The sequence below is a fragment of the Canis lupus genome, chromosome 12, assembly GCF_003254725.2.
Source record: "Canis lupus dingo isolate Sandy chromosome 12, ASM325472v2, whole genome shotgun sequence".
NCBI classification, from domain to species: domain Eukaryota; kingdom Metazoa; phylum Chordata; class Mammalia; order Carnivora; family Canidae; genus Canis; species Canis lupus.
In genome coordinates, this window is record NC_064254.1 from 65,066,057 (window position 1) to 65,077,755 (window position 11,699).

At 48.4% G+C, this 11,699-nt stretch overlaps 1 protein-coding gene across 3 annotated transcripts in view; it reads left to right on the plus strand.

Moving 5' to 3' along the window:
- LOC112658709 (sine oculis binding protein homolog) overlaps positions 1-9,069 on the plus strand; it is a 162,624-nt gene extending 153,555 nt beyond the window's left edge. For all 3 annotated transcript variants that reach the window (XM_049092434.1, XM_049092437.1, XM_049092438.1), the window contains one exon: positions 7,816-9,069. In XM_049092434.1, coding sequence (XP_048948391.1) covers positions 7,816-7,951 — 136 coding nt within the window. In that variant the 3' untranslated portion in view covers positions 7,952-9,069. The remainder of the gene's footprint in view (positions 1-7,815) is intronic.
- Positions 9,070-11,699: the final 2,630 nt, after the last annotated feature.

The following is an 11,699-nucleotide window of genomic DNA, read 5'->3' on the forward strand; positions in this document are numbered from 1 at the left end:
GGGGGCTGACTCTACCTCAGACACCTTCTGAGATTTCCATAGCAGCCGAATCCCATCCTCCCAGGGCCTGCAGGTGCTGTCAAGGGAGTGGGATGACCTTTGGAAATGTGCTCTTATCTTTTTCTACTTCCCACACCGTAGATCTTCTGAAGCTCCCACATGCAGTGACAGTGGGCTCCCAGTGGTGAAGGAAGGCAGTGGAATGGTTTCCTGGAAAAGAACATGTGCTCTGGAGTTGGGCCTGCCTGGGTCCAGATCCCAGCAGAGCCGTTCAGTAGGTGAGGAAGGACGTGCCTTGTCTCCTCTAGGTCACCAGTAGCAAGAACATTGCTGTGAGGGACAGGTAAGAAAACGTGGACAGTGGAACACGTCCCAGGTGCCCTACCGCTGGCAGCCACTGTCCCTACTAGAAAGGCTGCAAGGCCTGGGAGAAGACGACACGGGGCTGGAGTGAGACCTGCTCCAATTGGAAAACTGGCTGTATCTCTTACTGGCTGTGAGGGTTTGGATAAGCTTTATAATCTCCTTTGTACCGACATTCTGGTTAAATAATTGTGTCAGCTAATAATTATTGAGCACACTCTATAGGAGGGCAGTGTTCAAATGTTACATGCCCACAGCAACTCTCTGGGTTACCATTACTGCATCCATTTTACAGATGAAGTAACTGAGGCACAGAGAGGCCAAGTCTCCCACTCGGTGTCATCGGTCAGTGAGCGACAATGCGGGGATTTGACTGGCAGCCTGGCTCCAGAGTCCCCAGGCAAATCACTGAGCAGGTCTCGTATGCCAGGAAAATGAAGGTAAAAGCCCCGACTGCAGAGAGTCATCAGGCTCCAGGGTAGATAACCTAGGTTAAAATGCCCAGGAAGTACCTGGCGTACAGTAGGTGCTTGTCATGGGGGCCCCTGCAGCCCCGAACTCGCTTCCCTTGGATGTGTAATGGAAGGTGTAATGAAACGCTTCCATGCTGCCAACCTTGGAGGTTGTTAGGGAAACCATTCCAGAAACTCTAAGATGTCTGGTTCTACTTTTACAAGTAGAGACTGGGACAAACAGAGCAAAGGCTCAAGGTCAGAGTGGCATAGCCAGGATTAGAACCTGAGTCCTCATCTGCCTTTCCTCTCAGTGGGACACCAGATATGACCAAAGCTGCTTGAGTTACACACCCCTTGCCAAGAACCAGAGGCATATTTTTGCCACCCATGGTATTGCTTCCTCCCGTTGGGCAGCTGATCGCAGAGAGGAAGTAAGTCGAACCTCAACATCTGGGGTCGGGAGGGTGAAGGGTTGCAGAGAAGCAATTATTAACCACATTCTCCATCTCCTTGGCTCTGGGGTGGGGGGGCCGGGGTGGACGGTGGGGTGCTGGGGAGTCAGTGTGCTTGCTCTTAGATTGTGTGGTGAAGTTAGTTTCCTTGAACATGAAGTGTGTCTCTCTTCTCTCTCTCTCTGGATATATATCTATATATCTATGTATCTATATATCTGTATCTATATATAATCTATATCTGTATCTCTATATATCTCCATCTCCCTCCTCTACTAATGGACTGGCTGTAAAGAAGAGATAAAATGCCAGAGAAACCACCTTTCCAGATCCCACCTAAAATCCTAAAATGTACTGTTGCCCATAAACCATAGCTACTTGCCACATAAAGCTGCTTTTTGCTCTTGGATCTTTTTCTTCTTTTTAATCTAGAATGCCTACGTTCAGATAGTATAGATATAGAGAGGTAACAAACTCAGTCTTAACACAATAAACATCTATTTGTTTTTTGTTCAAGGCGGAATTTTTAGAAGACACGTGAACCAGCATTAGCTAGTTTGTGTATTAGACAAAACTTGAATGAAAATGTAATTATAATCCTTATCAAGTAACTCCTCAGAGTTCTTGTTTCTAAAGCAAAGGACCTGGACCAGGTATGCCTCTGGGGCCCTTTAAGGCTCTGACACTGCGACCTCTGCTTGTTGGGAAGGAAGGGGGGGCAATGAAACCAGGACTGGGGGAACCACTCCCTGGATGGGAATGTGGGATTTGGGGTCAAAGGAGCTGGACTCAAGCCACTCTGCCTCTAGCTAGTGACCTTGGCCAAGTAAGCTTCTTAACCTTCCTAGGAAAGTTTCCTCATCTGTAAAATGGGGACATTAATAAATACCTACATAGCATTGTTGTTTCAATGAAAAAAGTGTATAAGTGAAATAAGTATATAAAATATGCTTGTTTTCAAGTGGAATAAGTATGCAAAAGTGCCTCGTGCAATATTTCATATAAAGTAGGTGCTCACTAAAAATTCGACTCCTTTCTTTGGGGGCAAAAAAAATGCAGCTTTCCCAAACCATAATGGCATGTGTTCAGTCTGAAAAGGCAGGGGCACAGAGCTCTCACCTCATCTTCAAAATTTCCTGCAGAACATTAGCTCTATTAGTAAGTCTCCTTTATTTTATTTTTCTCTTTTTTGGATGGATGTAGCCACCAGCTCCAGCGGGTTAGTGAACATGTGCTCATGAATCCCTGCATGCTTTTAGGAAAGGGCCAGACAGGGTCATTTGTTTTGCTCAAACTCCCAGGTTCCAGAAAGATTTGAGGTATTTAAAGAAGATGTTGAGAAGGACTTGTATGAGTGCACACAATGGGGTTCCGTGGTTGAGGGCTCTTTGTCTCCTAGTACCTCTTAGAGGTCAGCGAGAAACGGCGGTGACCGCTTATGAGAATAAACAGGCCTCTGTACCCATTTAATTCATAGAAGCAGCCAGGCAAAGAAAACCAAACTTTTAATTTGTAAAACAAAGAATTAAGGATGGAGTTATCCTAGTGGGTGGTCTTATATGGTTGTGATTTTTATAGATTAAAGAGTAAAATAGGAGATATTGCTAAAAGAAACAATTATAAAAAAAGAAAAGGAAGGCCTTAGGTTTGGCCTAATTTATTATTTTTTTTTCTGTTAAACATACACGGGCCTTGGCTTATCGGCGCTGTGGGGAGGTAGCACGGTGGTGATGAGGTTGTGGTTCAGACCAGAGCTCAGCGAGCTGTCACCCTTGGCTCCCACCCCCCTCTCCCCACCACTGGTTATTTCCCATAACAGTCACGCTAGGAAGGAGAAGGGATGTTTTTCACCAACTAATGAGCTGTCAGAAGAGAGGTGCCATCTACTTCATAAATGAAAACCGTTTCCAATCGTGGCAAAAGCCATTTCCAAACTTTCACGAAGCAATGATTGATGATGGGGGAGAGAAGGAACCGGTTTTTGGCAAAACCTCACCAAGCTGTAGCCTCTTCTGGGAAGGGCCTGCCGTGGAGACCACTATCTGGCATCACGCTTGGGTTTATCAGCTCACGCAGGTGACTCTGCTCATTGACCGCAGGGCTCTACTCTTGTGAGTGTCCCAGAATAGCTGCAGCTACCTGAGAGCAGTTCAGTCCTCAGGGACTCATTATTGTCCCAGATAAACAGCGTGGCCGAAGCCAGCACGTAATGGCTGTATTTAACTGTGCTAAGTGATGGGCTGACGTGCCCGAGTGAGCCGCATCACTGCGGGGCTGGGGTAAATGGACAAGGGCCAGCCGGCTCAGCAGTGGGCATTTCTTGCACATTGTAGAGTTGATGCCACAGGATTTTAGGCTCTGGGAATAAATATGACAGACTTGGGGAGCTTGCCTTCTAAACAGGTAAGACAGGACAGGCGTACAGGATTTTGATGATGCTAATTACAAAGGTATCTAAGGAAGGAAAGAAGAATAAGTCTTGAAAATGGGTAAGTCGAGGCAGGCTTCCTGGCAGATGTGGACTCTTGTACCAGCTTACAAATGTTGGGATGTAGAATAGGACAAACATTTTTCTCTGGACACATAATTACTTTTGGGAGTGGTTGTGTAGAAATTATAAAATCTCCTTTTAAATGCAGCCAGCATAAGTCTTAGGCTGGACAGGCCAAAGGAGAAAAGGTGAGAATGGTTATATTTTGACAGTAGCAATATTGAAGACATTTATTAGTATCCAGGCACATTGTTTTTTTCCTCTGTAGTTCTCTGAAAATTCTTGTGTGGGGGCGGGGGATGAGTGACTCAATCACATTCTTAGCAATGCTTTCCTGATGTCAAAAAGGAAAAGGGGGCCACCTGGGGGGCTCAGTTAAGCATCCAACTCTTGATCTCAGCTCAGGCCATGATCTCAGGGTTGTGAGTTCAAGGCTTACACTGGGCCCCACACTGGGTGTGGAACCTACTAAGAAGAAAGAAAAAAAAGAAAAAGGAAGAAAGAAAGAAAAATATGCCAGGCAGGCGGAGGCTCAGTCACTTGGTTATGCATTGCTAAGGAAGATACTTCATTCTTCTGACCTGAAGGGACTGGGGGGCGGGGGTGGTTGGAATCCAGAAGGCACCTGGCCATACAAGCCTGCTGGAGACCACACATCATGCAGCCGGCCTTCAAACCCGGTACATGCATGGTATGCGGGATGGGTTGTGTGCGTGTGATATTCCTTGCAACAGGACCCTGGGTACTAATACAAAATACAACCATTTACAAAATACAACCCTGGGTTGTCCTGCCTTCAGATGAACCCCTGACTCACAGGAAAACCCATATGTGAGGCACAAGTACAGCCACTTCCTTAGACTTCCCTGCAGTAAGGGACACTCCAAAATCCTCTGCCAGAGAGCTGTGTGTGTGTGTGTGTGTGTGTGTGTGTGTGTGTGTGATTAATAGAAGTCTCTGAAACTTTGGGCTTGGGGGTTCAGAAATTACTAGTTCTCCTTACGCGCTGTTAACAGATTAATAGTCAACTGCTCAAGTTTATAATCCCCTATAATTGACACTGGCTTTGATCCGAAGATCCTACAGTCACAGAACTTGATAGATAGAGGATATAATAAAAAAATCTCACAGAGGCGCCCATTGCACAGAAGAGGAATCAAGGCTTGGGGAGGCCAAGGAAGGGGACGCCCTGGACGGGGATGGGTGTCTGTGTCTCACTTATCATAGTAATTTCCCCTTTGCTCAAATCAAGAAATTTAAACTGGATTTTCCATAAGATCCCTCTGCTTGGCAAGGGCAAAGGTAGGAACTAGCCCAGGCTCTGGAGCTTCCTCATGATCACTTTCTAAAACTGCAAGCTCGCTTCCTCCCCGCTCTTGAGTTTCATAGTTTGCATACCAGTCACTTCTGGGAGGTGAAGCCCAAAGCTTGGTTGTCCATTTCCATTTGATTCTCCGGGTCCCCAAGAAGGAGGCTGCCCTGCACCAACCAGAGGAGCCACAGGAACAGATGAGGATGACCTCGGTACCACCCCCTCCTCAAATGTCACCAGCAGAGAGAGACTTGCACTGCCACCATCTGGCCTTTGTGGGTGTCCCAGACGTGGCAAGTACGTGGTGGAGGGAAGGAAAGAGCACAAATTGTCTACTTTGCCGTTCTCTTAAAATAAGCTCGGTGTGAGGAGCTTTCAGAGCAGCAGGAATGGGGTTGCAAAAAATAGAGTGTGGTGCAGCTGCACCCTTTAGAACTTGGGGGGAAAACACATATTATTTACCAGACAATAATAGATACCAGAGAATAATAATGATTATTATAGTGTTTGGGATGGCAAACGCTGTAGTTAAGGTTGCAGAATGGCTCTCATTATAATCCCGTTTTCCCAGTCCCTTATGAAAGCCTTGAAATTTTCTCCAAGTAGGCTGATGCTGCCCATGTTTGGCCTTTGTCCAAAGGTGATTTGAATATAAAGAAACTCATTGGAGAAAGATTCCTCTTTTTGAGGTCATGATCACATTAAAGAAAAAAAAAAAAGCCACATCCTTCAAAAAAGCAATCACGACATTCTCAAGTAAGTCCTTCAAAATGGTGGTGTTTCCCAGTCCCTGGAAGAAAGCATTAAAACACTTTTTAAAAAAAATTCCCTTTTCCTTTTTAAAGAAAGGATTTGGAGCCCCCCCCCCCCCCGCCCCGACTATAAGATTTGGTCACTCTTGGGCCCAAGCCCAGAGGTGGGGACGGTTTTCCTCCCTGCACAGCAAGTTCCAGGCTATGCTCCCTAAATGGAAAAGAAACTGCCCCAGAAGAAGCTGCACTTGTGTCTTTGGATCCAGTCGTGATTTCTGAGGCTCCTTTCCAAATCTTTATGACCTCTCATTTGATGGCAGCTCTTGGCATTCTTATTTCTGTGTCCCTTCTTGCCATTGTCTCACTCTCAAAAAAAAAAAAAAAAAAAAAAAAAGCAAAGAAGAGAAGGAAGGAAAGAAACGAGACAGAGAGAGACAAGAAAGAAAGAAAAATGAGCTCCTTTTTCAGAGATAAATATCCACATTTCCAAATCTGACCATGCCAAATGAAAAGGTTTCCATGGCCTTGTAATTCCACCCCCATTGCATACTTGTGGTGTTTTGCATTTTCACTTTGGTTATTTAATATACATATTAAATACACACGGATCTGGTGATTTAATGTGATTTGGGGAACTCAGGCATTTCCTGTCATGCACATTCAGATTTTCAAACCTTGTTTTTGGCCGATCATTATTATCGTTACCATTAACACCAGGACTTGGATAGCAGGGTCCTAAAGCGCAAGCTTGTACTTAGTCCTCCCAGTGGGCACTTTGACCTCCTCATACTTTGCTAACTTCATGCTACAGACACCCTGAGCAAGGCTGCGGGTCTCTTTGTGGCCTCTCTTTCTTCGTCTATAAAATGCAGCAATTATACTATCTCTGGGGTCCCTTCAAGTTTTAAATTCTATCACCTCTCAGAAATTACGTGTTCGTTGTTCTAGGAATAATCTCAACCGTTGTAAAGATGTTTACGAGTCCTCTGTCACCACCTCATGTTAGTCAGATTTTACCCATTGACATTTCTGGCGTCCTCACGTATCTGCAGGAAAAAAAAATTATTATTATTATTATTTTTTTTTAAAGGTACAGTTTTGAGGGGAGGGGACAGGGGCTGCTTGACCCTCATCCCCTCGGCAAATGCGTGTCGAGCTGAACCAGGGCCTGGGTGTGGAGATGCGGGCAGGACAGACGCGGCCCCAAACCTCAGAGACGTCACAGTTGGCCGGCCCTCGTCTCGGGGCTGTTTACTAGGAGTCCCTGAGTGTCCCCAGAAGGTTCTGTTTCAAACCTTTCACTTGGTAGCAAGTGAAATAAGCCGGTAGGGATGGAGAGGCCGAGCCTGAGGAACATCTGTGGTAAAAGCCGGGGTGGGCCTTCTCCAGAAACCGGCCTTCCTCGGTGAACCGCCCCGCTCGGGCCCTCTGCCCTGGGATCCCAGGCCTGGGGGCTTGTGGGTTCCGGCCTGGCCGTGCAGGGCCCCGCGGAGAGCGGCCTTCCTCCGGGCTCCTGGGCCTCTGCAGGAGGCCTCTGAGGAGACAGCGCTTCCTGCGCTGCAAAGCCCATCCCTGGGCTTCGCCCCTTCACAGCAGCAGCCCCCAGAGCCCCTACAGTGGAGCACAGGGGTGAGGTCTGGAGGCCCAGGGCCCCCCACCGCGGTGGCCAGGCCTGGCTTTGGGGGTGACCTTGGGCGGGAAGGCGAGGGCAAAGGTCGCCGGGCAGCAGGGGCTGCTGCTGTGGTGTCCGGGTGAGGTCAGGGCGCCCCCAGGAGCCGCCACCCCAGGCTGGCAGGGCCCACCCTGGGCAGAACCGGGGTTGAAGGCCCGTCCCAATCTGCGGCGCTGCTCTGGCTCCGGGGACTGGTGGCCGCTCGGGCCTGAGTGGGCCGCTGGGTCCCGCCTGGGTTCTCCCCGTCGGGGTCGGGGTGTGGTGTGGCCCAGGGGATTCTGACGGGCCCCCCTTCTTCTCCCTCTTCTCTCCCCCCAGGAACGCGCACTCACAGGGTACCTCGCGTGGAGAGAGGGCGAGAGCAAACCGCGTCCCGCCACCCAGTGACACCAGCTGTCAGCTCCCCACCCCTCGGGCTAGAACTCAGACAAATAAAGGCGCTTCCTGTCGTTGAGCAGCTGAGGAAGCGGCCTCCCTCGGCGGCCTCCAGCCCAGAGCGGCCCGGCCCGGCTCGGACCCACCCCGCGGCCCGGCCTCCTGGCGGCCACCGGCTCCGCTTCTCCCCAGAGGAACTTAGGGATTTCGCCCCTGGTTTTGGGAAATCAAAACACCGACAAGCCACAAGGACCAACGTAGGTAAATGTCCCCGCTCCGTCTTCGAGGCTCAGAGGGTGAGGCTGGAAGACGATACGAATTTGAAAACACAAATCTTTTTTTAGTCATTAAAAAAAAAAAAAAAACTGCTGTGGTTTTGCTGCTACACTAAGAATCGTGATTTGCATTGTATGGTTTTGGACCTATACTGTTCACGTTTTGAAGGCGGAGAGGGATCGCGCTGGAGCCCCAACCCCTCCAGATTCATCTCTGTCCCGCCCAGGATGCACTTTTAAATGAAGAGTTAGAATATTTTATTGGCTAATATACTTTTTCTTGTTATTTTTACAAAGGCCACCTTTATCCTTTTTAATGCCATATTTTCAGTGTTACACTTTTATGGCTTTTAATTTTTCGATTTGACAGATGTAAGAAGCAGCATGAATAGTTTATACTGTGGTTTTTCAGAGACTGAATGCCAAGAGAACTCGGTAAATGTTTATTCTTCTCAGCTTTCTCTTTAAATTCTCCTAAATAGCGCCCCATTTGGGAACACAGCAAGAGTGTTGAACTGAAGACCAAAATGCCCTCAAGGTGTAAAATAATCCGAGGGGGAATATTTGCTGGGCGTCACGAAAGACTTGGATGAAATTTCAACCCTGATGGTTTTCGGTGATCCAGGAAGTCAGTGAAGCAATCTCTCTATACGCAGAGTCCTTTCATGATAATTAGAATGGTATGGACGAACCAGTGAAAACAAGAGGGAAAGTGAGAAAGATCACCCATGATTCTGTTTCACTGTTTGCTTTCTCCTGTCATGGTTAAGAGAAATGTGCAATTCAATCCTCAATCAGTGGGTGGAGGATAACAGGGTAGATTTTCTTGTGTGCACTTGTACAGTTGTAGCTGCGAGTCCAGAAGTCCTCTAGAGCATGTGTACTGACACTGAGTTGGTGAGACAGTCGTGGAGTATCCCATCTGATGAGTACAGAGAAAAAAAAAAAAAAAAAAAGAGAAAAAATAAGGGAAAAAAAATCAAAAAAAAGAAGAAAACTAAAAAAAAAAAAAATCAAATCACCTTGTGATTCAGTGTATCTGTTTACTAACTCAGATAAAGAAGCAATTGCTCCCTGTTGAGGGGTCCAGGTGCCCCCCCCACCCCGCCCACACAGGCCGCCGAGCCGGCGGGGAGGCAGGAGGGGTGGCAGGCGGTGGGCGGGCGAGGCCGGGACCGTGTCGCGCCGGCCTTGACGCACCCCGGGGCGCGTGGATGCCGTGTACATACTGTATTTCTATATTCTCCTTTGTACAGAGTCACTTAACAAGTCAAGCTACTGTTTTACAGGTGCTCCTTATTTATTAGAGCTGTGAGAGCTTGGGGGACACACCTGGCGAGCGAGCTCGCTTTTTAAAAATGAAATTGGGGGACAGGGGAAGGGAGGTGGGAGGGAGAGGGAAGCTCGAAAGCCCAGGGAGAGATTTATAAAAGAGAACAAAAGGAAAAACTTCCAGCAACAAATTAAACAAACCAACCAACCCCAACACCAAGCCCACCCCCACCCCCCATCCCTGCCCCGCAGGAAGCACAGCCCCTCCTCTGGGTGCTCACTCCCCTGCGGGGCTCCCGACATTCTCCTCTCTCCCTGACTGGTGTCAGCTTCATCAAACAAAAATAAATCTCTAAGAAAAAAAAAATGCACTTACATGTGCTTATTTTGCTTTTCTCATTATTATGACTATTGTTGTTTTCCTTGTTACAGAGGGTGCTCATTTCTTTCCTCCAGGGAAACAATTTAAAAAAAAATAAAGGTAGGAAGTTTTAAAAGATGCTGAGATATAGGGGTGACGCTGGCTTTCCCCACCTGCTGCGTGTCATGCTCGTGTACAAAGAGCCCACTGGCCTGTTCGAGGGTCTGCTTCCAGTGCAGACCCTTTGCTGACAACTGGAAGGTACATGTGCAGTGAGGTCCTGGACCTGCCGACTGTGTGGCCCTCCCACCCGTCCTCCCGGTCCTGATCATGGTTTGGGGTGGGGGGTGGGGTTTGACTCCAAGGAACACCATCCAGTGGTTACAAACCTCCCCTCTGGGGTTCATTCCCACCAGGACACCATCTCAACCCCCAGACCCTGGGTTGTTTTGACTTTTTATGAATGGATGGGTCCGTCTGGCTTCTGCTGGGTAAGTGAATCAAACATCAGAACACTTCTAAGGGGGATATAGCACATTAGTACCTAGTTCTGGCCCAGCTCAACCCGTCTCATCCTCTGAAGCCTGGAAGGGTGAATTGACGTGCCGAGTCCCACACGGAGTGTGGTTGAACTTATCAAAAGATGTAGGCACTCTCCGCAGTTTCTTCTGAGAGACATTCCTGGGAGTGGATTCTAGAAACAGTTTCTTTCTTTCGTGGAAACGGGGAGTCTCGCAGGCCCCTGGTGTGGGGTTGTGTGGATGACAACAGCTCGGTCAGAGCTCGGCCAGAGCTCCGTAGGCCCGGCTGAGGACGGGCCGGGGGACCAGGACACCCCGCTGTGGTTGTCTGGTGCAGAGTCCCAGATAGCCTTACTCATCCGGACGTGGCCCTAGACACAGTCGCCCAGGATGCTGATTTTGCTTTTGTCGTAATCCCAGATTGTTGAGCAAACATTTTGACCCTTCTGGAAACAAAAGATACCTTTGTTCCGACAAGAAAGAATTTCCTGGCATCTCATTAGACATAAGCACACCTTTTCCCTTCCTTTCCTTCTCCTAATCTCGGTGTTCCCTGGATACAAAATCCTCTTGGCCTATCGACACCGTGTCTAAAGAGAAATAGCAATCGTAACGCCAACAATTGTTAGCACGTGTTGAGCGTATGTACATTGGCCTCATTTGATCCTCGGAGTAAGCCTATGAGTGAAGGTCCTATTATTTTCCCTTTGTTATAAAAGAAGAAGCAGAAGCTCAGTGAGTTTAGTAATTGCCCAAGATCACCCAGCCAGTGAGTTGCAGAATGGGATTCAAAGCCACGAGGTTTGGTGCCAGAGCCCAGGCCGCGCATTCCATCTGGAGAGAAACTGATGACATCTTCACGAAGAGTCATTTTGACTTCCTGTCAGTTTGGCAGTGATTCCGTTTTGTTCCCAAGTGGCCCTCACTTTAAACGAAGCAGGGGGGTCGAGCGTTCACGGTTCCTGCCCACCACACCTTATTGGGCGTGGAGAAGCGCTGAGGCCAGTCTGCTTTCTGAGAAACGAGTCAGGCAGTGTCTTCCTTGTTGGTTATCAAAGCCCCCCTGAACTCAGGACCCCATGTCTGCTGCTAAGGGAAGACAGGAAGAAGAAAAAGGCTCGCAGCGCTTGCCCTAGTGGCTTATAGGTGATGGGAAGATGGGGCTGTAGGAAAGACGGACCACTTCTTGGTCTCACCAGGAATCTCTTTGGATGTTTCCCAAGGTTTAGGTAATTGCACACCGAGAGCCTAGATTCACAGCTTGGCAAAGGTACCCTCCCCACGCACTGTAGGTGTCCCCTTGACACTAGAAGGGCAGCATGAGCCATAAGCAGCCCTATAGGTCACGCTGCCTACATGACCTGGCCGAAGGCCAGAGCCCAGGCCCAGGCCCAGGTA